This window comes from Mobula birostris, chromosome 18 (genome assembly GCF_030028105.1).
Source record: "Mobula birostris isolate sMobBir1 chromosome 18, sMobBir1.hap1, whole genome shotgun sequence".
NCBI lineage: Eukaryota > Metazoa > Chordata > Chondrichthyes > Myliobatiformes > Myliobatidae > Mobula > Mobula birostris.
Window position 1 is genome coordinate 55,538,804 of NC_092387.1, and position 27,054 is coordinate 55,565,857.

At 44.3% G+C, this 27,054-nt stretch overlaps 1 protein-coding gene across 8 annotated transcripts in view; it reads right to left on the reverse strand.

The window, feature by feature from the left end:
- The window catches only part of kcnma1a (potassium large conductance calcium-activated channel, subfamily M, alpha member 1a), a 953,094-nt gene extending 928,719 nt beyond the window's left edge, over nt 1-24,375 (reverse strand). For all 8 annotated transcript variants that reach the window (XM_072282727.1, XM_072282725.1, XM_072282726.1 and 5 more), the window contains exon 1: nt 23,655-24,375. In XM_072282727.1, the coding sequence (XP_072138828.1) occupies nt 23,655-23,894 (240 nt within the window). In that variant the 5' untranslated portion in view covers nt 23,895-24,375. The remainder of the gene's footprint in view (nt 1-23,654) is intronic.
- Nucleotides 24,376-27,054: the final 2,679 nt, after the last annotated feature.

A 27,054-nucleotide genomic window follows, 5' to 3' on the forward strand; every position in this document is an offset into this window, starting at 1 on the left:
AGATCAGCTCTCTCATGGGATTGTGTAAATGTTCTTTGCTTTAAGTAGTTATCAGGAAAATTCAGTGGAGCAGAGGGAAATCCTTTCCTAAGCCAACGTATAAATCACTCCAATAGTCAGCGCAGTATGGGCGCATGATTTTACTGAACAAACAGAAATGACAAATGGTGATAGATAAGAATCAGTGACAGATGTTAACACTCAACAAGGTTGCGGCACTAGACTAACAAAGGCCACGATATCACTGAACTAAAGAAAGGAGTAACTCTGCCATGGACAGTCCCGAACCCAGCTGTGAAAGGAGAGCAGTACACAGGGTTAGCAGCACCATCCCATAAAAGCCCAGAGCTACAAAAATACCAACAGAAGCTCCAAAGACCTCATTCCTGGAAGAGAAAGGATCTTTGCCTTGAGGACATGCAAAGTCATGTGGTGAAAGCAGAAGGCACAGGGCAATCAAACTTCCATCGGCCCCAGGTAAGGGTCAACGATCAGTGGCCCCAGGAGGGAATACTGGGAGACAAAAGGACAATAAATTTAAAGGAAAGATTTACGGACGCATTTGAAGACAATCCAGCTAAGCTGATTTTGAATTGTCTGTGTTTAGATCTTCCTCGATGGTGGTTTGGGGATAGGTGGAGGGAATTAGAAAATAATAGCTTTGATTTTTGGAATTTTCCCTGCATTCATAAACACCACTGGTGTGGGCCAACAATCACTTCCCACTGTGTACACTCTGTTGATCTCTGTGAAATTTAGTGAGCATAATGTCTTGATTCAGAGTTGATTTTTGACTGCCTTCAGTGCTACAAAATTCTTATCTGCTGTGTTAGAAAGGAGAACACACTTCATTGATTGTATACCCAATCTTCATTTCACCAAGATCATTTTTACTGGCCACTGTGGTGGTGATATCAAAATAAGACATGATTTCTATCAATTAGTTTTACAGACTGTGACTCAACATTGTGTACATTTAAAAAACAGATATAGGAAAGTGGAATCAAATACAAAGCTATATTCAGTACATATATAATGTCCCCACCACCTCGTCAAGCTATTTTGTCATTTGACAATCTGTTAGTGCCGCACAATAATAAATGTATAAGCAACGAACAAAATTGAGGAGGAACTCAGCGGGTCAGGCACCATCTGTGGAGGTAAATGGGTGTTTCAAGTCAAGAACCTTCTTCTAGACTGAAAGACAGGTGAATCTGCCAATACGAAGGGAGAAGGGGAGGGGTAGAGCAAGAGTTGGCTTGTGATTGGTGGATCCAAGTGAGGAGGGGGATGATAGGCAGATGGAGCAGGAAGTGTGGAAATAGTGGGAGGAGAGAGATGAAGGCAACGATGGACTTAAAGATGTTGGAGTCTGAGAGGAAAGGAATCCATCTCGGAAACAGTTTATTCCACAAGGAAAGATCTAGAATAGGGGTTCCCAACCTTTTTTATGCCATGTACCCCTACCATTAACCAAGAGGCCCATGGACCCCAAGTTGGGAACCCCTGATCTAGAACCTCACTTGGCAGCACATTAATGTGGTGGACATTCTGTGTGTACACGTGACTTTGCACAAAGCAAGATCCCATCAATAGCAAGGGGATGAATCTATTTCATCTGTTTATGCTACTGAGAGCTGCACACAAAGGAGTCCAGTCTCTTTACCTTCACATGTAAAAGCAATTAAGTGATACAATTTGCAGCTCTCTTTAAAATGGACACAATGATAAAGTAGAATTTTTTAAATCCAACAAATTGGAATTAGACTTAAGTACAAGTATCATTAAAATCTGCTTGTGAATCATACCCCACTCTTTGGTACTTTAATTTAAGTTAAACACATTTAGTTTTTCAATTAATAATTAGCTTTATTTGTCACACATACTGTACATTGAAGCATACAGTGAAATGAGTCATCTGTGTGAATTTAAATCAGCGAGGATCGTACTGGGGGCAGCCCGCAAGTGTTACCATGCTCCCGGTGCTAACACATCATGTCCACAACTCTCAAATCCTAACCCATACACCTTTGGAATGAGAAAGGAAACTGGAGCACCTGGAAAAAACTGGTGGTCACGGGTAGAACGTACAAACTCTTTACAGACAGCAGGGGGAATTGAACCTCCTTTGGTGATCAGTAACACTGTAAAGCAAGATGAGGCCACCCTCAGGGTGGAGGAGCAACACCTTATATTCTGTCTGGGAAGCCTCCAACCTGAAGGCATGAATATTGATTTCTCCTTCCAGTTAAAACAATTTCCCCACCCCTCTCCTTTTCCTCTATCCCCACTTTCACCCTTTTACCTCTTCTCACCTACCTATCACTTCCCCGAGTCCCCTCCTCCTTCCCTTTCTCCTCTGGTCCACTCTCCTCTCCTATCAGATACCCTCCTCTCCAGCCCTTGACCTTTCCCAACCACCTGGCTTCACCTAACACCTTCCAGCTAGCCTCCTTCCCGTCCCCTCCCTTCCCCCCAACTTTTTATTCAAGCTTCGTCCTTCATCCTTCTTCCTTCTCAGTCTTGAAGAAGTGTCCTGGCTCAAAACGTCGACTATTAATTCATTTCCACAGATGCTGCCTGACCTGCTGAGTCCCTCCGGCATTTTGTGTGTGTTGCTAACTGCCATGCTATCATACTGTTGGTTAACATACGGTATGTGAAAAAATCAGGTCATGTTTTGAATCTCTATTTATGCCATTAAGAATAAACAAAGATGAAAATATAAAAGTGGCTTGAATGCAGGTTGAATTCTGTCAAGCTTCATCTTAAAAGGCAAACAGATCTTTTCAGTCCCCACTAAAAATATCCAGAAAACTTGACATAAACACCAGAAATATCATAAAAATAGCAGCACTATTAATTTATCTTCTCCAACCCTTCCAAACACAAAACAGCACAAACAATGAAAAGTTCAATCAACAACAAAACACCTCATTAGGAGATACTTTCTAACTGCTCCCTCTGAAAACTAGCACACAAGCAAATGCAGTGCAGAAGAACAAGGATTTGCATTCATATAGCACCTTCCACTTACCTTGAAGGGTGTTTCTGGGCACTTCCCAGCTGAACAAATACTTAGTAAAATGAATTGCTGTTATAATGTAGGAAACACAGCAATTTGCACAGGTAAAGATCTCACAAACAGTTTTGCGATGATAACCAAACAATCAGAAAACAAAGCTACCAAAAATTACAAGGTGATCTTCATCAGTTAAGGTATACGGAAAGGTTAAGGAAAGGCAAATGGTATTCAATCCAAATAAGTGTGAGATATTAGATTTTGGATCGTCTAACCAGAGTAGGAGTTTCAGAGTGAACAGTCGGGTCCTGGGAAGCATTGTCAAGCAGAGGGACGTCAACGTCCAAGTGCATGCTGTAGGTCCCTGAAAGTGGCAACGCAGGTAGACAGGGTGATGAAAGCACTGTTCGCAACCAAAGTCATGGTACAGAGCTGAGGAGTGTGGTGTTATATTGCAGTTGTACAAGACGTTAGTGAGGACAAATATTGAGAAGATTTTTTAAATATTTTTAATTTCAGCTTTATTTGTCACATTCAGTGAAATGTGCAATTTGGATCAATGACCAACACAGACCAAGGGCATGCTGGCGTAGCTCGTAAGTATCATCACACTCCCAGTGCCAGTATAGTATACCCACAGCTCACTAACCCTAACCCTACGTTGGAATGTGGGAGGAAACCTAAGCACCTGGAGGAAACCAATTCAGTCTCCTGGAGAACGTACAAACTCCTTAAAGGCAACGGCGGGAATTGAACCCGGGTCAATGCCGCTGTAAAGTGTTATGCTAACCACTGCATTACTGTGCTGTCCAGTGGTTATCCTGGTATATGAAGGATGGGCAGAGAAGATTTAAGAGAATATTGCCAGACTCGAGGGCTTGAGTTATTGGGAGAAGTTGACCAATCTGTTACTTTATTCCTTGGAGTACATGAAAGTGAAAGATGACTTTCCAGAGGTGTATAAAATCATGTGGGGGGAGAGATAGATAGCTTCTTCCCATGGCTGGGGAATCAAACACTGGAGGGCATAGGTTTAAGGTGAAAGGGGGGAAGATTTAAAAGGGACTTGAAGGGTAACTTCTTCATGCTGTGGGTGGTGAGGATATGGAACAAGCTGCTAAAGGAAGTGGTTGAGGCAGGTACAATAGTAATATTTAAAAGACAGTTAGAGAAGCACTCAGTAGTAGCGGGATATGGGTCAAATGTGGGCAAATAGGATTATCTTAGATGGGTATCTTTGTTGGTGTGAGTAAGTACCGCAAGTCTTAGGCACATATAGAGAGCTAAGGTGTTTCAGATTTTTGCACAGTATAGTATTTGTCAACATGGAGTGGAGGACAAGTTTGTAAATCTGACAGGAGCAAAGGATGTTGGGAATGACAAAGGTGGAACGCCACAGGATGGGTGTGGGGCAGGTGGAAAAGAAGAATGCTAGGGGCAGTGGGCAGTGGGGGGGGGGAGGTTAGCACGGGTACAGAGACACCCAGCCCTGAGACAACAAGCAAGGTCAATTGATTCAAAACAATTGATTTATTGATCATTAACCTTTGTATCTTTGTGTACCTTTGGTGCTTCCTGCTCCCTCCCCCTCTCTCTTCCCATTTTCCCAACCATGATTCCCCTCTCCCTACTCCCTCCTTCTCATTCTCAGTCCACAATAGAGGCCCATATCAGAATCAGGTTTATCGTTATTCACATATATCACAAAATGTGATTTGTCTTGCAGCAGCGGTACCATGCAATACATAAAATTACTTACAGTACTGTGCAAAAGTCTTAGGCACCCTAGCTATATCTATGTGCCTAGAGTTTGCACAGCGCTGTGCATACCAGTTTCCCTGCAGTATTATTTACAACACTACATGCCTTGTTTACATTGAGAGACAAATGTTGCTGAAGATACAGGTCAAGGATCAACTTTATTCACCATATACATTTACATGTATTAGGAATTTGCTGTGATGTGTTGGTCAGGGCATGACATGCCACAAGAAACAACATTCAACAATCATAAAGAATAAAGAATTATATAAAAAATTAAAGTACAGATATGGAATGGAATGTGCATAAACACCGACATGTATTTACAATGTAAGTATATAAAACATGGTTTGAAACGTTTGCAGTGCAGTGATGCGGGTAATAGATGGGAAGGGAGGGTTAACTAGAGTGGGTGATCAGATTTATTGCCTGGGGAAGGAAATTTTCAAGATGGTGTGAAGTTTTTATTTTAATAGCCTTACTGTGCTTTTCAGAAGGGAGCCTTTGGAAAAAGCAGTTTGCAAGGTGAGTGGTGTCCACAAATGATTTTTCCTGCCCAGTCCTTTCTCCTGGACACATACCAGTCTGCAGTGGTAGACTGCAGCTAACCTGAATGCTAAAGTGGTGCTAACTGGAGAGTTGTAAACGATAAGTGGGTGACCCTGTTATTCATCTTTCAAATAGGTGCTTAAGGTTTATATTACCTCCGCCGCAGACAGCAGACAGGACTTCTGTCTACATCGCATCTGACAGTGCAGCACTCCCTCAGAGATTTTCGTCGCAGCATCAGCCTGGATTTTTGGGCTCATGTTTCCAGGGTGAGATTTGAACCTGCAACCTTCTGTCTCAAAGGTGGTGATGCTGTCACCTGAGCCATAGCTGACATCAACTGATACAGGTTGTAGTGGAGCAACTGTTAAATGTTGGTGTTAGCAGCAATCTGGGTGTGCGTGAACGTGCTTCACAGAAAGTTAGTTGACAGAGACTAGGAATTCACATTTGGCTTTGTGTTGCAAGAGATCTGACACATAAGCATAAAGAAGCCTTGCTTCCATTGTAGAATCCTTTTGATGAGAACACTATTGGATTACTACATGCTGGTTTTGTGTCCTTACTTCAGGAAGGATATATGTCCTTTGGAGGCAGTGTAACAGAGATTAATTAGCTAGCTTTCTGAGGAAAAGTCAATCCTATTAAGGAAATATAAGTAAAATGTGGTAAGTTAAGAAAATCAAGAGATTACTTCAGTAAAGCATGTACGACCATGAAGAGCCTTGGGTATATTTAAAGCAGGGTTAATAGGTTCTTGCATCATACGCAAAATGCTGGAGGAACTCAGCAGGCCAGGCAACATCTATGGAAAAAAGTAACAGTTGACGTTTCCGCCGAGATCCTCCTGTTTAGTCTTTTCCATAGATGCTGCCTGGCCTGTTGAGTTCCTCCAGCAATTTGTGCGTGTTGCTGGGATTTCCAGCAACTGCCGATTTTCCCGAGTTTATTGATAGCTTCTTAATCGGTAAGGGCATAAAAGTTGACAGGGAGAAGGCAGGAAAGTTGTGTTGACAGGGATAATAAATCAACCATGATTGAATGGCAGAGTGGGTTTGAATGACCTAATGATGCTCCAATGTCTTATGGTCTTGACAAGGTGGATGTCATGAGGCCTTTTTCCTTCACAGGAAGAGACTGGAATTAAGGGACATGGTCCCAGCAATTAGAATCCAAGTCAAGAGGAAAGCCCTCATTCAGAATCCATGGAGTGATAGCCATTTTAAGAAGGCTGTAGAACTTCTATACCGCAGTAAGAATGGACGTTCGCTCATTGAGTAGATGCAAGGCTGATTTGCACACGTTTTTGGAATCTGAGTGAATCAGGAGAAGTGAGATTGGATAGATTATCTAAGCTTTTGTTTTTAAATGATAGAGTAGGTTGATGAAACCTTCAGGCCTACTCTTAATTCTAATGCTTTCTGAGTTCCTAGGCAAATGTATACTGACTAAAATAATCTTGCTTAGTTGTAATTGTGCTGTACCCTCTTGTCTTTTACCATCTTAAATTTATACCATACAATATTCAAAACAAATTGCAGTCCAGAAGGTGTTACTAAGCAAATTCTTTTTTGGGAAAATGTCAATATCTGAGTCACTAAGCAACTCTGATAAGAAACTAGATTCTGAATAAATTAGACACTTGCTAATCAGCTCCCGAATCAAGCGCACCATTTTGATGGAACATTAGATTTTTCTCTGCTGACATTTACAGGTCCCACTACACCTTGAACTATTCGAACAGTAACAGTGATTATTTTGTGTGCAATGAATGCCCACCCCTCATCTATGATTCATCATGAATCAGTTTTTTTTACAAAGGCAATGAACATGGCATTTGTTCAAAATGTCACTCACTAGTAATTCAAGATGGATTTTAAGAAGAAAGTACAGGCGCTGAGTTTTAAGTCTTACGTCTCCTCACCAGTTATACACAATGCTGCATTAGTCATGTTCCGCCAGTCTCTCAGATACATCAGCTCCGGTTAATGTTCACTGGGGCAAATAACTCTGCTTCTCCTCACATAGATTCTTCTTTGACTTGATGGGCATTACACACAGAACAGACAATATGGGGCAAAGGGAACATTCCTGTTCTTCACTGTTCAATGTTCTATCCTCCAGTATTCCTGCAGGAAATGTTCCAAATTTTTCTGCTAGAGGTCACACAGACCCAGAGGGCTGCAAGACCTCTTTCTGAGGCAAAACGAATGCCATGATTCTGAACAGATATGAGCAGGACTAGGAGACGCAGCCTCAAGGTTTAGGGGCGGGTGGAGGGAAGAAACTGCTTTTTCCAGAGAGTAGCAAATCTGCAGTTCCCTGTCCAGGGAAGAATAAGATGCTACCTCATTAAATATATTTAATATTTGAACAGCAGGGAAATTAAGGGTTGTGAGGAAAAGGGAAGAAATGAATCTGAAGCCCATGGCCGCAACATCCATGGTCTTACTGAATGCTGGAGCAGGCTTGATATGCCAGATGCCCTGATCCTATTTCTTATGTTATGTTCTGAGTATGACAAATGGAAGATTTGCCTTTTTATGTGGATTGTGCTAAACTCTTTCACTCACAAGATATAGACTATGTATTCTGGTCTAGATTACAATATGTTCTTTCAATATGTTCAACTCTGCCTTGCAACACGACAATTCGTGCAGGTTATTTGGCCACCAGAACTTGTTCCACTACTATTTAATTAGATCATTACTGATCTGCACCATAACTATCATGCCTGATACCCTTATGTAATACATACTATCTGGCCCAGAATTTACTGCCTTCTTGGAAGGAGAATCCCGGATTACAAATACTGCATGAAAACATCCTTTCCTTTACCTGTGAATGGCTTAACCTCTGTAGGTTTTGCCTCAAGTTCCCGATCCACAGAAACCCGACTTGGTTTATTCTGGTTACATGTCAAAACTTTTTTTTGGATGCCATCCAGACAGTAAGCAAGTACGTCAAGGTAAAGAGAACGCAGAGTTGAGCGTTTAGGAGGTCCTTTCAGAAGTCTGATAATGGTGGGATTGAAGCTGTCCTTCCTGCCAACGCCTGTAAGGAGTTTGTATGTTCTCCCCGTAACTGCGTGGGTTTCCTCCGGGTGCTCCAGTTTCCTCCCACGGTCCAAAGACACAGCAGCTAGTGGGTCAATTGGTCATTGTAAATCGTCCCGTGATTAGGCTTGGATTAAATCGGGGGATTGCTGGGCGGCATGGCTCAAAGGAACAGAAAGGCCTATTCCACACTGCATCTCAATAAATAAAAAAAGATCTATGTCATTAAGTTAATTTATTATATTAAACAAGTTAATTTGATCACAACACATTGAGAGTTTGGAGCCAAATGCTTGTGGGCTGCCCTTAGCACATTTCCGATGCAAAAAAGGCATTTCACTGTATGTTTCAATGTACATGGGCATAGCGGTTAGTGCAAAGCCAACACAGCTCAGGTGTTCCGGAGTTGGGAGTTCAATTCCGGCATGTTCTGCAAGGAATCTCTGTACATCCTCCCCGTGGAATGCATGGGTTTTCCCCGGATGCTCCAGTTTCCTCCCACAGTCCAAAGACTCATTGAGTAGGTTAATTGGTCTTTGTAAATAATCCTGTGATTAGGTTAGGGTTAATTGGGTTTGTGGGGAGTTCCAGGGCCTGGAATTAATGGAACTGGAGCAGGAGCTGGATGACCTGCGGATCATTCGGGAGAATGAGGAGATTATAGATCGTAGCTACAGGGAGGTAGTTACGCCAAAGGAGCAGAGGACAGGAAATTGGGTCACTGTCAGGCGAGGGAAGAGGAAAGGGCAGGCAGAGCAGGGTTCCCCTGTGGCCATTCCCCTCAACAACAAGTATACCGCATTGGATACTGTTGGGGGGGATGACTTACCTGGGACTAGCTGCAGTAGCCGGATCTCTGGCACTGAGTCTGGCTCTGCAGTGCAGAAGGGAGGGGGGGAAAAGAGGAGAGCGGTAGTGATAGGGGACTCGATAGTTAGAGGTGCAGATAGAAGGTTCTATGGTCGTGACAGAGAATCCAGGATGGTTTGTTGCCTCCCAGGTGCCAGGGTCAAGGATGTCTCTGATCGATTGCATGACATTCTGAAGTGGGAGGGTGACCAGCCAGATGTCGTGGTGCACATCGGTACCAATGACATAGCAAGGAAGAGTGAAGAGGTCCTGGACAATGAGTATAGAGAGCTTGGTAGGAAGTTGAAAAGCAGGACCTCAAGGGTGGTAATTTCAGGATTGCTACCTGTGCTAGGTACCAGTGAGGGTAGGAATAGGATGCTCTGGAGGAGGAACAAGTGGCTGAGGAACTGATGTCGGGGGCAGGGATTCAGATTTCAGGATCATTGGGACCTCTTCTGGGGCAGGTGGGACCTGTACAAGAGAGACGGGTTACACTTGAACCACAGGGGGACCAATATCCTTTCAGGGAGATTTGTTAGTGCTATTGGGGAGGCTTTAAACTAGATTTGCAGGGGGATGGGAACCAGAGTGCCAGAGCTGACCGTGTGGCTGGGGTGAAAATAAATGATGTTGAAAGTTTAAGCAAATCCGCTGATAGAAAGGTTGTGAGTGGTGGTAAAAATCTTCTGAGGTGTATATATTTCAATGCTAGGAGTATTGCGGGGAAGGCGGATGAGTTGAGGGCGTGGATTGACACGTGGAATTATGATGTTGTAGCAATTAGTGAAACTTGGCTACAGGAGGGGCAGGACTGGCAGCTTAATATTCCAGGGTTCCAATGTTTCAGATGTGATCGAGGCAGAGGAATGAAAGGTGGGGGAGTAGCATTGCTTGTTAGGGAAAATATTACAGCAGTGCTCAGGCAGGACAGATTAGAGGGCTTGTCTACTGAGTCCTTATGGGTGGAGCTGAGAAACAGGAAAGGTATGGCCACACTAGTGGGATTGTATTACAGACCACCCAATAGTCAACGAGACTTGGAAGAGCAAATCTGCAGGGAAGATTGCAGGCAACTGCAGGAAACATAAAGTTGTGGTGGTAGGGGATTTTAATTTTCCATACATTGATTGGGACTCCCATACTGTTAGGGGTCTAGATGGTTTAGAGTTTGTAAAATGTGTTCAGGAAAGTTTTCTAAATCAGTATATAGAGGGACCAACTAGAGGGGATGCAATATTGGATCTCCTATTAGGAAACGAATTAGGACAAGTGACAGAAATCTGTGTAGGGGAGCACTTTGGTTCCAGTGATCATAACACCATTAGTTTCAATTTGATCATGGACAAGGATAGATCTGGTTCTAGGGTTGAGGTTCTGAACTGGAAGAAGGCCAAATTTGAAGAAATGAGAAAGGATCTAAAAAGCGTGGATTGGGACAGGTTGTTCTCTGGCAAAGATGTGATTGGTAGGTGGGAAGCCTTCAAAGGGGAAATTTTGAGAGTGCAGAGTTTGTATGTTCCTGTCAGGATTAAAGGCAAATTGAATAGGAATAAGGAACCTTGGTTCTCAAGGGATATTGCAACTCTGATAAAGAAGAAGAGGGAGTTGTATGAAATATATAGGAAACAGGGGGTAAATCAGGTGCTTAAGGAGTATAAGAAGTGCAAGAAAATACTTAAGAAAGAAATCAGGAGGGCTAAAAGAAGACATGAGGTTGCCTTGGCAGTCAAAGTGAAGGATAATCCAAAGAGCTTTTACAAGTATATTAAGAGCAAAAGGATTGTAAGGGATAAAATTGGTCCTCTTGAAGATCAGAGTGGTCGGCTTTGTGCGGAACCAAAGGAAATGGGGGAGATCTTAAATAGGTTTTTTGCGTCTGTATTTACTAAGGAAGCTGGCATGAAATCTATGGAATTGAGGGAATCAAGTAGTGAGACCATGGAAACTGTACAGATTGAAAAGGAGGAGGTGCTTGCTGTTTTGAGGAAAATTAAAGTGGATAAATCCCCGGGACCTGACAGAGTGTTCCCTCGGACCTTGAAGGAGACCAGTGTTGAAATTGCGGGGGCCCTGGCAGAAATATTTAAAATGTCGCTGTCTATGGGTGAAGTGCCGGAGGATTGGAGAGTGGCTCATGTTGTTCCGTTGTTTAAAAAAGGATCGAAAAGTAATCCGGGAAATTATAGGCCGGTGAGTTTAACGTCAGTAGTAGGTAAGTTATTGGAGGGAGTACTAAGAGACAGAATCTACAAGCATTTCGATAGACAGGGGCTTATTAGGGAGAGTCAACATGGCTTTGTGCGTGGTAGGTCACGTTTGACCAATCTGTTGGAGTTTTTCGAGGAGGTTACCAGGAAAGTGGATGAAGGGAAGGCACTGGATATTGTCTACATGGACTTCAGTAAGGCCTTTGACAAGGTCCCGCATTGGAGGTTAGTTAGGAAAATTCAGTCGTTAGGTATACATGGAGAGGTGGTAAATTGGATTAGACATTGGCTCGATGGAAGAAGCCAGAGAGTGGTGGTAGAGAATTGCTTCTCTGAGTGGAGGCCTGTGACTAGTGGTGTGCCACAGGGATCAGTGCTGGGTCCATTGTTATTTGTCATCTATATCAATGATCTGGATGATAATGTGGTAAATTGGATCAGCAAGTTTGCTGATGATACAAAGATTGGAGGTGTAGTAGACAGTGAGGAAGGTTTTCAGAGCCTGCAGAGGGACTTGGACCAGCTGGAAAAATGGGCTGAAAAATGGCAGATGGAGTTTAATACTGACAAGTGTGAGGTATTGCATGTTGGAAGGACAAACCAATGTAGAACATACAGAGTTAATGGTAAGGCACTGAGGAGTGCAGTGGAACAGAGGGATCTGGGAATACAGATACAAAATTCCCTAAAAGTGTCGTCACAGGTAGATAGGGTCGTAAAGAGAGTTTTTGGTACATTGGCCTTTATTAATCGAAGTATTGAGTATAAGAGCTGGAATGTTATGATGAGGTTGTATAAGGCATTGGTGAGGCCGAATCTGGAGTATTGTGTTCAGTTTTGGTCACCAAATTACAGGAAGGATATAAATAAGGTTGAAAGAGTGCAGAGAAGGTTTACAAGGATGTTGCCGGGACTTGAGAAACTCAATTACAGAGAAAGGTTGAATAGGTTAGGACTTTATTCCCTGGAGCGTAGAAGAATGAAGGGAGATTTGATAGAGGTATATAAAATTATGATGGGTATAGATAGAGTGAATGCAAGCAGGCTTTTTCCACTGAGGCAAGGGGAGAAAAAAACCAGAGGACATGGGTTAAGGGTGAGAGGGGAAAAGTTTAAAGGGAACATTAGGGGGGGCTTCTTCACACAGAGAGTGTGGTGGGAGTATGGAATGAGCTGCCAGACGAGGTGGTAAATGCAGGTTCTTTTTTAACATTTAAGAATAAATTAGACAGATACATGGATGGGAGGTGTATGGAGGGATATGGTCCGTGTGCAGGTCAGTGGGACTAGGCAGAAAATGGTTCGGCACAGCCAAGAAGGGCCAAAGGGCCTGTTTCTGTGCTGTAGTTTCTATGGTTCTATGGTTCTATGGAATCTACCAGATACTAGGGACATTTTGAGATAAAACTCTAGAACTGGGTTCGATCCCATCGCTCGGAGACAAGACCGCCGTGGCCAACAACATACAAACTGTTGTAAGTGTTTCTGAGCTAAAGGTTTTCAATGCAGATTCTGCATGGCATTCCAACCCCCGTCCCTGATTCAGGGAGGTTCACACCGAAAGATCAGGCCGATTATGGTGTTTTTAACTGCAGGATTATTAATAATCTGTCATTGATTCACAGTGAACCCTTGTGCTCCACGGGCAGAGAATAAAGCAAACAAGAAATGCGAGCTGTGTCTCAGTGAGCAGCAGTCTCTGTCGGTCGCAGATCTGAACAGAAAAATCCAGACCAACACTCCAAGGCAGTACTGCAGGAGCTCTGCACTGGTGTATGTACAGACTACCAGATGAAACACTAAACTAGGCCCCGTCTGCAGCCTCAATTGCATGAAACAGTTCATATGGAGCCATTATGAAAATGAGAAGTGACACACCAGCCAATGGCCTGGCCAATATTTATTCCTAAATCAACACCATAACACTGACCTTCTGGTCACATCATGCTCCTGCTTGCTATGCAAAATTAGATGTGGTGTTTCCTCCATTACAATGGTAACTAACTCCAAAAGTAGAGTCATGGGAGAGATATTGCATTGTGATAGACCTTCCTAATCCTAATCCATCCTAATCATCAAGCACTCGAAGTTCAAAGTAAATTGGTTATCCTCTACCATCCAGGTCGTGCTCTCTTCTTGCTGCTGCCATCGGAAAGGTGGTACACGAGCCTCAGGACCCACAGAACCGGGTTCAAGAACAGTTCTCTGGTTCTTAAACCAGAGGGGATAAATTCACCTGCCCCATCACTGAACTGTTCCCACAACCCATGGACTCACTTTCAAGGGTTCTTCATCTCATATTCTCAATATTTATTGCTTATCTATTATCATTGTGGCATATTTATTATTATTTTTCCCTCTGTTTCTACATGCACAGTATGTTGCCTTTTTTAACACATTGGTTGTTTGTCCATCCTGTTCAGTGTGGTTCTTCATTGATTCTATCGTATTTACTATGATTGCCCACAGGGAAATGAATCTCAGGGTCGTATATGGTGACGTATGTGTACTTTGATAATAAATTCACTTTGAACTTTGTACTTTGAAGTGCGTATGTACACTAGCCTGAGATTCATTTTCTTGCAGGCATGCATAGTAGAACAAGGCAATACAATAGAATTAATGAGAACTACACACAAGCAAAGACTCGGGCTAATCCCACATTAACCCATTGTTTTAAAATTCTCCTGTATTTCCACCAACAGCTGACCCCACCTCCGATGTCACCGCTTATCCACCACCAGGGGCGATTTACAATAGCCAGTTAACCTACCAGCCCACATCAGAAACTGACAGATGTCACGTAGCTTGCTGCTTTTCAGAAGCGAGACATAAAATTACTGCAAGCTGCATAAATAAATAGATGGATGAATAGATAGATAATGTTCATGGACCATGCAGAGATCTGATGGCAAAGGGGAAGAATTTGTTCTTAAAATGCTGAGTGTGGTGCCACCTCATGTGATCCTGCGTATTGCAGGCTCCATGCCAGGCAGTGATACAACCAGTCAGAATGCTCTCCATCACAATTCTATAGAAACGTGTAACAGTCTTTGGTGACAAACCAGTCTCCTCAAACTCCCAATGAAGTAGTACCTTCTTTGTGATTGCATCAATGTATTGGGCCCAGGATGGAGATCATGCAAACGCCACACAGACAGTTCTGGTGGTCATTGTTGAACCCAGTTAATTGGAGCTGTGAGGCATTTTCCTTACCAACTGCAGCACTATGTTGCCCTTGTTTTTAAATCTTGATCGATCTCAGGACATGCACCGGATCACTACATCGCAACTGTTTGCAGAAGAGAGCCAAGTATGGAATGTGTAAGTTCTTTACAGATGAACTTTCTACCTTCCGTCAACCCATACACAGGTACCATCTTCATCCAGAGTAATTGAACCACAAAAGAGTGTCTGGAGGTGAAGAACAAGCAGTTGGCAGAGGTTTTCTGGTCAAAATCCCTCCCACCAGGCTCTTGAAAATTTCACCTTCAGCACCCAGCAGGCCAGGACAAGGAAATCTAGCTGCCATGGCTTAAATATCTCAGTTCAAAATATAACAGGCGTCCTCAGCGGGAAGATATCCACTCAGTAACATGAGGATCTCCACTGGTTGTCACTCCACTCATTCAACTTTGTCTGTTGGGCATCAAAGTGCAAACTCTCTGTCAGCTGCCCACAATTATTAGCAATGTCTCACAGCAGCTGCTTCGATTCATTAATTTAACCAATGTACGTCGAAAAAGACCGTGAAGTACATCATTTATGTTGACAACCAACACAACCTAACAACGTGATGGGGCACACACAAAATGCTGGAGGAACTCAGCAAGTCAGGCAGCATCTGTGGAAAAGAGTAAACAGTTGACGTTTGGGGCTGAGACCATTCTTCAGGCCCGAGAAGGAAGGGGCCAGAAGTTGCCAGAATAAAAAGGTGGGGGGAAAGAGGCTAGCTGGAAGGTGACAGGTGAAGCCAGGTGGATGGAAAAGGTAAAGGCCAGGAGAGAAAGAATCTGATAGGAGAGGAGAGTGAACAGTTTGAGAAAGGGAAGGAGGAGGGGACCCAATACGCAGGTGAGAAGAAGTGAAAGATCAGAGTGGAGCACAGAGGAAGGGGGGAGTGTAATTTGTTCACTGGGAGGAGAAACTGATATTCATGCCATCAGGTTGGAGGCTACTCAGATGGAATAAAAGATGTTACTCCTCCACCCTGAGGGTGGCCTCATCTTGGCACAAGAGGCCATGAATTGACCCATCTAATGGGAATGGGAATCAGAATTTAAATGCTTGGTCACCAGGAAGTCCTCCTTCCATCTCAGTTCTGATGAAGGGTCTCGGCCTGAAACGTTGGCTGCTTACTCTTTTCCACAGATGCTGCCTGACCTGTTGAGTTCCTGCAGCGTTTTGTGCGTCTTGCTTTGGATTTCCTTGTGAATGCGATGGGGCAGCTCGCTGGTGTCACCACACATTCCAGCGCCAACATAATACGTCCACAATGCTCACCAGAACAGCAAAAAACACAGCAAGTAACAAAACAAAAACAGCAGAACAAGCCCCTCTCTTCCTTCCCACCCACCCATATACACAGAGTGCAGTGAAAGACAATACCTGCAGTTTAATGGAGCCATCTACTCCATGGCCACTGGTGAAGAGCTACCAGACAAAGGCAGAGACCAGCAATGCAATAAACCCAAAGCCAAAAGTACTGCTGATGCTGCAAACCTGACATCTAGTAGGTATTCAAGAATTAGATGGCATTAAGTTTAGGATGACTGTGGACAGAATTAACAGGAACATTCATTTATACGTTCCATATATGCACCACTCTCAGGGGCAACATTTCCACCCAGCGGAAGTGGTTGAAGTAGGTAGATGAACATTTAAGAGACACTCGGACAGGTTCATGGATAGGAAAGACCTGGAGGGATGGGGCCAAATGCAAGCAAACGGGACCAGCTTAGTATAAAAACCTTGGCCAGTACAGAGCAGGTGGGCCGAAGGCCCAGTGCCTTGCTGCAAGACAGTATTTGGAGTCAAGAGTGAGGAGTGAGGAAGCACGTAACATCTGTGGAGAAAGACACAGAACTGACATTTCAAGCAAATAACTTCTCTTGAGAATTAATGAAAGATCAGTGACCTGAAACATTAATTGCATTTCTGTCTCCACAGATGCTATTTGACTTGTATATTTCCAGCACTTTCTGACTTTGCATTGGAACAGAGTTCATACTGAGAGAAACCACAGCAGACCACTGCTGGAAATCAGCTACATAGCACAAACTAGAGCTGTAATCCAGCGCAGAGGAAACTAGGCTGGGTTTCATTATTGAAAACTCAGTACAATCACAACTTTGAGAATTATTATGAACATCACACAATCAAGTTCAGATATCAGCTAATGAGATGTCAGAGGTCATTTTACTTTTATTTGCACACATTGCCCAGAATGTACCACCGGGGGTGATGGTAGTGGCTGATACATTGAAGACATTTAGGAGACTCTTAGATAGGCTCATGCATGAAAGAAAAATAGAGGGTTATGGGCATGTGTAGGAGGGAAAGGCTAGATTGATTGTGGAGTAGGTTAAAAGTCCAGCACAACACTGCAGCCGAAGAAGCTGCACTGTATTGTATGTCCTGTACCATACGTCCTGTACTATACATCCTGTACCATATGTCCTGTACCATACGTCCTGTACTATATGTCCTGTACCATACATACTGTACTATATGTCCTGTACTGTATGTTCTATGTTATCTACGTTGAGCATAATGTTGATTCAGTGAATACTGAAATTGTAACACAACAGTGCCATGTAAACTGGCAAACAATCTGCTCGGCTACGGGTTAAAGCAACAACTTTCATTAGCACATTATATCGCATCTTAACTTGCTTCTAAAAGACACAATGAAGGTCCAGCACTTTGTCTAACAAGGGATACTTGGGATACTAATTCAGAGTTTCTGAGGAGGGTCTTGCAGGGAAGTTGCAGGGGGATGGGTAGGGAAGGAAATTCAGGGCACTGATTCTAAACAGCATTCGGTCGATCTATTAGAAAGCAGGATCAAGACGAGAGGGAGTTCTGTTGTAGTGCTAGAGGGGAGTTAGAGATTAGGAGTCAGAATTCAATGCAGCAATTTCTAATCCCTGGCAGTGACATACAGTGTGATGAGACCAGGACGTCTTCTGTCAGGCTACCTGCAACCCACCCCCACCAGAACTTGAGTGGCAACTAACCTCTTCAGTATCAGGGGATGGGAGTAAATTAAACCAGGCTGGCAGCCGTTCAGCACAGATTTACACATCAAGACATACAGAAGGCTGGAGTGGCAAACAGAAATAGCACATCATGTCAGAGGCTGCAGACAAAACCACATGGACTCGGGAATGTTTCCCTCTCCTTCAGACCTGAGCCTGATTTACCCTGATAGTTCTTGCTGTTAACAACTGGCACCAAACTGGAAATATCCATACCTTTCTGGCAATTTGAAACCTTTTTCAAACTGTGCTCCATCCACTTCCTGACCAAGGGCTAATTTGTCTCAGCAGCCCCACCCACACTACACTGAGACTATCCAAGGGTGTTAAACTCAGGAAATAAAAAAAAAGCAGAGATACTCAGCAGGTTAGGCATCATCTATGGAGAGGAACAGAAGTTAACCATTCAGATCAATGACTCCTACCTGAAGCATTAACTTTCCCGCTCCTAAATCAAGACATAGGAGCACAATTAGCCCATTTGGTCCACCAAGTCCACTCTACCATTTCATCATGGCTGATTTATTTCCTCTCTGTACCACGTTCTCCCGCCTTCTCCCCTTAACCTTTAACACCCGGACTAATCCAGAACCTACCAACCTCCGCAGATGTTCCCTGATGAGGGGTCTCAGCCCCAAATGTCAACTGCGTATCCCTTACCATAGATGCTGCCTGACCAGCCAAGTTCCTCCAGCACCTCGTGTGTGCTGCTCCGGATTTCCAGCAGTTACTGAATCTCTGATGTTTAGATGTTCACTGACTTGCTGAATATTTTCTGCAGTTTTTTAAAAAAATATTTAATGGCCAAAGAGAAAGATAAATAATGAAAGAGGGTGTATTTAGTCTGGCTTTACATTGTATTTAAAGAACTCCATCAAAATTTACATAACTGAAAGGCAGACTAGGATATACTGTATACAACACCCTGGCTAATCTCAAAAACACTGCTGAGTTTTACAGTGAGAAATACAATCCTTGTTATTTCTCAAAAGTACCAAATGGGTATATAATGTCCCATATATTGTAGAAATTAGTCAATCTGATTCAGATGACAGCAAAAGAAAGAGATAATGCCAAAACACTCTTTATCCTGTAACATTTAATGTCACTACTGGATTAGGCTAAGGGCTTCCCAGGGTAGTATCTCAGTGTTGTAGTGTGCTGGTAATTGAGATGAAATTGATTTCTCTAACTTCCAGCTGAACATCGATTTCTGTAACTTCAGGTAACTCCTCCCCATTCTCCTTCTTCTCTTTTTTCCATTCATCACTCTGGCTTCCCTCTTACCTCTTCTCCTCACCAGCCTATCGCCTTCCTCTGGTGGTCTGCCTCCTTTCTTTTCTCCTCTCCTATCTGATTCCTTCTTCTTCAGTTCTTTACCTTTTCCACCCATCACCTACCAGCTTCAGACTTCATCTCCCTCCCCAATCCACATATCCTCCTTCACCCTCCCTTGGTTTCACCTATCACCTGCTAGCTTGTACCACTTCCCCTCCCCCCATCTTCTTATTGTGGATTCTTCCCCCTCCTTTTCCAAAGAAAGACTCTTCACTGCTTCCCAAGGATGCTGCCTGACCTCCTGCGTTCCTCCAGCACTCGGTGTGCGTTCTGCTGAATCTCCAGCATCTGCAGAATACCTTGCGGTTATTACTTAGATGGGTAATTGATGGCCAACATGTCGGGTCTCTTGCCGTGCCGTGATCTCAAAGCCCCTAGTGTTCATCACAGCCAGAATACTACCTGGCTGAGGGAATAACCTCATGCTATGGAACAGAAGAAAGCCAACAGTTTATAAGCAAGAGTATGGCTAACACAAAGTAATTACCCAATCAACTGTACTCACTGATTTTGTACATTAACTTCACCAACCATTATGATGCCATGAATTGTGTGCTGCTTTCTAACACAATTAAATAGACCATAAGAAATGTTACAGACTTAAAAAGCCATTATTCCAGTAATCAAGCCCTTTCAGCTAAATATGCTTAAAATGAAAGTAATATTGATGATGCTCCTATTTTATGTCTCAGATTACTTACTATTCAATAGACAATAGACAACAGGTGCAGGAGTAGGCCATTCAGCCCTTCGAGCCAGCACCACCATTCACTGTGATCATGGCTGATCATCCACAATCAGTATCCAGTTCCTGCCTTATCCCCATAACCTTTGATTCCGCTATCTTTCAGAGTTCTATCCTTCTCTTTCTTGAAAGCATCCAGAGACTTGGCTTCCTCAGCCTTCTGGGGCAGAGCATTCCCTATATCCACCACTCTCTGGGTGAAAAAGTTTTTCCTCAACTCCGTTCTAAATGGCCTACCCCTTAATCTTAAACTGTGGCCTCTGGTTCTGGACTCACCCATCAGTGGGAACATGCTTCCTGCCCCCAGTGTGTCCAATCCCTTAATAATCTTATATGTTTCAATCAGATCCCCTCTCATCCTTCTAAATTCCAGTGTATACAAGCCCAGTCGCTCCAATCTTTCAACATATGACAGTCCTGCCATCCTGGGAATTAACCTCGTGAACCTACGCTGCACTCCCTCAATAGCAAGAATGTCCTTCCTCAAACGTATTCAAAGGAAAAGCCCCATCTGCCACTCTTTCTAAATTTACTTTTCACTGGTCCACTTTGGTTAACTTGTGATGCCACTGACACAAAAAAGTGCCTCTCTGTTCAGCTAAAAGTCAAGTTTGCTGGCACAAGAGGGGACAAAGTGAGGTGTGCCTTTTCACTCATCTTTCAAGCAATGATTTTACACAATATATTTTGTTCAACGTAGATCCAAACAAGACCTGCCAAATTGTGAGATGTAATGTGTTTAATTTTCTTTTAAGTATTCAACATTTAAGAGAAACTTGAATTTGCTCATGGATGAGAGGAGTAAGGAGTGATGTAGTACAGGCACAGGTCAATGGGACTAGGCAGAATAATAGTTTAGCACAGACTAGACGGGCTGAAGGGACTGTTTGGTGTTCTATGACTATTTACCAAATCATTGCATTAGCCAGTGCATTGGAGGTGGGTGTAGTATAGGATTGTCAACAGTTTATTGTTCACCAAACATAGTGAATTTAGTCAGTAAATAGATTCTGTTTAAAGAGTGTAGAAAACCGCTGCAATCTCTCCCAATAAGTGCAGGATAATTCCTTCAGAAATAATGGTGTGAGTGGGGAATAGTTAAATATAAATTAAGAGATCGAATTGGCATGGGCAACAAACTTGATTGACAGGGAAATCACACAATCATCTCTACTCTTCCCGGCAAGAACACTGACAATGTAACATTAAATATAAGCATGACATCAAGAGGAACTCTCAATCCTGATGCGGGGTTTGCACCGAAAACGTCAAACTGCAGAGGGTTGTAAGCTCAACCAGCTCCATCCTAGGCACAAATGCCCCAACATCGAGGGCATCTTTAAGGGATAATGCCTCGAGTGGACAGCATCTATCATTAATGACCCTCACCATCCGAGACACGTCTTCTTCTCGTTACTACAATCGGGGAGGAGGCAGCAGCCTGAAGACCCAACCCAGAAGATTCAGAAACAGTTATGCCCTCTAGCATCAGATTTCTGAACGGTCCGTAAACATTACCTCACTATTCCTTCTTTTTTCCCACTTCTGGCTGCCTGATTTATAATAATTTATATCTTTGCCCGGTAACTGCTGCCACGAATTTTCATGTCATATATCAGTGATAACAGACAAGAGACTCCGCAGATGCGGGAAATCCAGAGCAACACACGAACTGCTGGATATTCTCAGCAGAACAGGCAGCATCTACGGAAATGAATAAACAGCCACCGGTTCGGGCTGAGATGAAATTTCAGTCCCGGTGAAGGGCCTCGTCCCGAAACATTGACTGTTTATTCTCCATCAACACAAGAGATTCTGCAGGTGCTGGAAATCCACAGCAACACACACACAAAATGCTGGAGGAACTCAGCAGGTCCGGCAATATCTATGGAGAGGAGCAAACAGTCAAAGTTTCCGGCTGAGACTCTACACTCTGTTTACCCTCCTCCATAGTTGCCGTCTGAGCTGCTGAGTTCTTCCCGCATTTAATAAATCTGATTCTGATATCCCTGTCTAACCCGCTGAGATCAATCAGCAGTTCCCCCACCCCGCCCCCATTCAACACCCAGCAGTCCCGCGTCTCCAATTTTCAGGCAGGACCCAGCAATTTTAAAATGCACAGTAGCAACTCTCCACTTCCTGATGTGAAACGCCGGGGCAAAGCCGTGAGAACTCTAATGTCTCATTCATTGCCCCCATCTGCCGCTCTGACTCTGGGTTCCATTTTTAAGAATGCTACTCGTACTTCATTAAATCTCAGAAAATGATATTTCCCCGGGGGCATAACATTCAAGCCCCTCTCCGGGGAGCTGAACACAGAAATACTGGCATTACGCGGGGCCTTGCTGTGCCAGTTCAATCCCAACCTCTGGAGCTGTCTGTGTGGGGTTTGCGCAGTCTCCCCATGACCGCATGGCAACCCCCTCCCAGAGCACTCTAGTGTCCTCTCACATCCCAGTAACACGTGGGTTGGTTGGTTAATCGGCCACTGTACATCGATGCTGGTTGAGCGGTGGAAACTGGTTGATGAGGTATTGAGGGAAATGACACATCTTGAGGTTATGTAAATAGTGGTTAGCAGGGCTTGATGGGCCGGTTCTCCATTGCTTCTCTCTCCGATTCAGTCTGGGCTGATCCCCCAGCGCCGCCCTCAGGGCATGCCCTCTACACCAGAGGTTGAAACAAAGCCCCTTATGGTGCCTCAAGTGGATATCAAAAGACCCTCCCCCCCCACACACACACACACACCATCAACACAATTATCCCCCGAGTGTCCTTCCCAGTGTTTATCCCTCAGTCCAAACTATTTACCCAGGATTGTAATCTTACTCTGCCTGGACTGGTGGCCTTGTTTACTGCACCAGCCAAGGCACCCGGAAAGTTCTCAAAGCGCCCAGAGGTGTCCTGTGAATGCGAGGTGGCAGGCGCTACAGAAACGCAAGCGTGTCCTCCTCAAAGGAGAAGCAGGCTGCTGTCGAGAGACAAGCAAACCCTTCCTTAGTCACCGCGAAAGAATCGTTCTTCTCCAACAGAAGAGCATGTCGAAAGGTACCGGGAAGGACGCAAATCCTTGATGTGAGCTCTCCAGCCATCTTCCCCCAGGGGTTCGTTCACCAGACACGCACCGAGCTGGGCTGAGCTCCGCGGATGGCGAGCTCGGTGACCGGGTCAGCTACCCCTCTGTCCACCACCCCGCCGGGAGTTCGGCCAATTTCAACCCCACCGACGACACTGACCAAAAGGAGCGAGGGCTCTCTGAAAGTGTTGGAAACACCATCCCGGAGTTTACGTGCACCAGGTTCAGCGCAGGACTTCCTCAACAGCTCCGGGACACTCGATCCGGGAGGAAAGAGCAGGATACTGGGGACACCGGCTCCCGCGAATTCACCGGAACACGAGCGAGCAAGCGAGTCTCCGTGCATAGACCGTAAGGTGCACAGGTAACCTGCGCCCGACAGGTAATCGCTCTCCCCTTTTATTCCCTCCAACAAGAATTTTAATTCCCCACCCCCCACAGAAACTCTCCATTAAAAAAAAACAAATGAACTGAATCAACCTGCTGGACCACGTACAAAGGGCACGACAACAGGAGGGGTGCAACCCCCTGCCAAAGGGTTCATATTGAATGCTAGAACGGGTTTGAGGGTCCGAGTGGCCTATTCTTGCACCTATGTTCTTCGAGATACAAAAGCACAGATGAATAGAGAATTGGACCCCTGAATGCAACCTCGCGGTTCAACCTGTCGTCGGTGTTCTACCCCAAGAACTTCATCCGTTCCCCCTCATGTTTGACCTCCTGACACCAAAATGATTTCCCCCCCCCCCCCACTGTAAATACTCCAAAGGCAGAGAGAGGCGTTTTACCTTGTTCTTGAGGCCGCAGTGACAGCAGACCGCCCACAGGTACTGGATGGTCCTCCACACCAGGATGATGAAGAGCCCCCCGAAGAAGGTGACCATAGACGAGGCGAGGAAGGCCCACCACATGCGCTGGTCATTACTGTCGCAGATCATCTCGGCGTCGATGGGGATGATGACAGGGTCCATGTTCGGCGCGGTGGAGTCTCGGTCCGAGGACGCGTTCGCACGGACCATGGTTAACATGAGGGAAGAGGGCAGAGGGAGAGGCAGCGGCGCCTCTCCACCCGGCTAAAAGCCATGCTAGCCGGCACAAGAGGGGCCGAAGACCAAGGGGGAGGGAGTGGAAGGCGGGGGAAGGAACAATCCGAGGAGGACAGACAGCTGGCCTTCCCTTCTCTCCGATCGAAATGCTTTCCTACAATAGATGTGGTTGAACGAGGAATCTCTCTGCCGAGCTGTCAGTGACGCAAGATTCGATGAATAATCTCCCAGCGCAAATTCCCTTCAATCGGGTTTATAATCCAGAGAAGGATAGTCCACCAAACTGTTCCCGTTCCTTCTGGCGGCCGCCTGCCTTATCTGCAAGAGTATTTATATATTGACAGCTCCTGCACCCCTCTGACCGCGTCCCCTTGCGCCGAGCCGGGGGTGGGTGGTGAGTTTCCACGGGCGCTCTCGGTGTCAGCGCTAGCCACAGGGGAGCCGGAGGCGATTCCCAGGTGTAGCTGTGTTATTTGCCTGTGTGGAAGGCGGAGCCGACAGACACAGATGGAAGGACCGACTCTCCCGCCCCTCTCTCCCCCTCCGCCAACCAACAGCGTCCTGAGCTCGCAGTACTGACGCAGCGCCAGATAGGTGGCATTATTTGCTGGGCTCTAGTTCCAATTCCCTCCCCAATTAATTTATATATATTTTAAGACCTTCCTCCCCCTTTATAAACCGATTCAGAATGCTCACTGATGTATTCTATCCTCTTTGAAAAAAAAACAAATATTCTGTTTGAGGATGTAGTTTGTTTGTACTGTGTGCAACCGCAATTATTCAAACAGTAAACGAGTTTGTTGATTTAGTGATGTAGAATGGCGTGAAATGATTGCAGTTCCTAGATCCATTTTAATAAGTATATATGTATATATATAATTTTAAACTGCAGGATTAAAATGTACATTTTCTTCACTCATGCCCTCGTCCCAGAATGTTTGATTTTTGCTCCTGTTTTTCACCAGACCTCTTTGCAAAGCTGAACACAGACTGGTGAATAGGGGGTCGCTGTGCCAATTCCTCCTTGTCCCTGTCAGACGGAAAGTGAGGTGGGGGTGGTCTGGAATTTAAGTATCATTTCCTCCGCCGAATCCTGCAATATGAAGATAACGCGAAGTGCGAATTATTTACATCCAACGTCTCAATACTGAGAGGAAAATCCTTATTTAATTTTTGGTGAACAGTGAAGTGCATTAACCGGGGGTTAACCATTTCCCTGGATGCCCACACGTTTTAAATCGATGGGCATGATGAGTTACGAGAGATGTTTATCAGAAAAATATTGGATAGTGGGTAACAAGATCTAAGTGTTGCAATCAACGGCCTCTCCGTCGCTGTGCAGAAGGATGGGCAAATAACAGGCTGAGGTTTTTCTGCCACGGGCTGTTCAGAGCATGGAGAACAATTTTCTGCCAGGATGCAGCGACTGAACAGCTCTCTTGTATGGAAGGGTGTTCAATCTTTTGGCTGAGGTTTGCATCTAGGATATATATTTTCATATCCCATATTGTTAGATACATATGTGCTAACTGTGATATATGTACTGTGTTTTGAACCTCAGTCCCAGAGGAACGTTGTTTCCTTTAGCTGTATACATGTGTGCGATTCAATAAACGTGAACTTGAACTTAAAAGCACCTGAAAACTATTAAGATTACAGGTCTTCATCTGAGTAACACAGCTTAAGTTTTTTAAAATTGCTCATCTCATAACATTGCGTTAAACACCTAGAAATATTTGTTAACAAGGCTTTTACTCTTTCTGAAAGTACTTCGGCTTCCAACAACTACAATAACTAAAACAAGTCAACCGAACTAAAAAGTTCTGTGAAATGAAGACGGCAGAATTATAAACCGCGATTGTAATATCCTTCAAACCAAAATTTAAAAACTGGCCACATGCATTTGTAGTTTGTGGAAGCAAGATGATTTTATAATTCATGCTTGGGATATTCAATTCTATGTTAGTAATGATTTGGACAGTTTATGTAGCACTGCTGCCGATACTGAGCGCGAACCAGAACTATTACCCACCCCCTGGTGGCCGTTGTGTGACTTGCCACGGCTGGAGAATGACACAAACACTGTCTCGGTTTGTTTCCAAAGGTCTGTTTGGAACAAAATTTTAGGGCTTTCAGAATCCGATTTATTATCGCTGATTGATACTGTATGACGTGAAATTTATTGTTTTGCAGCGCCAGTCCAGTGCAAAGAAATAAAAGTACTATAAACTACAAAAATAATGTAAAATAAAATGAATATCAAAGGGGTGTTCATGGGTTTATGGACCATCAGAGATCTGATGATGGAAGGGAAGGTGGGAAAGAAATTGTTACTGAATCACTGAGTGTGGTTCATCAAGTTTCTGTACCTCCTTCCTGGCAATAGAATGAGAAAGGGGCACAAGTAAGGGGGATATCGATTTCTCCTTCCAGTAAAACAAAATCCCACCCCCTCTCCTCTTCTTCTATTCCCACTCTGGCCTGTTAACTCTTCTAACCTGCCTATCACTTCCCGCTGGGTCCCCTCCTCTTTCCTTTTCTCCTAAGGTCTACTCTCCTCACCTATCAGATTCCTTTTTCTCCAGCCTTTTACATATCCCATCCACCTAGCTTCACCTATCCCCTTTTAGCTAGCATCTTTTTCTGCCCCCTCCCACCCACCCTTTTATTCTGGCATCTTTCTCCTACCTTTTCAGTTCTGAACAAGAGTCTTGACTGGAAATATTGACTGTTTATTCATTTCCATAGATGCTGTCTGACCTGCTGAGTTCCTCCAGCATTTGGGGTGTGTTGATAAGTAAGGGGGTTAAGGATTATGGGGAAACTGCATGAGAACGATTGAATCAGCCATGATTGAACAGTAAAGATTATTTGATGGGCTGAATGGCCAAATTCTGCTCCTACATATGTCTTATGGTTCAGATGCTAAAATAAGCGAGTAGGAAGGTGATGGGGAACCAGAAAAGAGAAGGATGAGAGACAGATGGAATCAGTTGGGACACAGGGGCTCTTGTTTTCCTGAACTTGGAAAATTCAGCCTGTAAGGTTGCTCACCTTTATCTCGCGCCTCCATTTCATCTCACAACCCCTACCAAGAACTTCACACACAAACATTATACGTAGATGCAATAATTGATGTTTC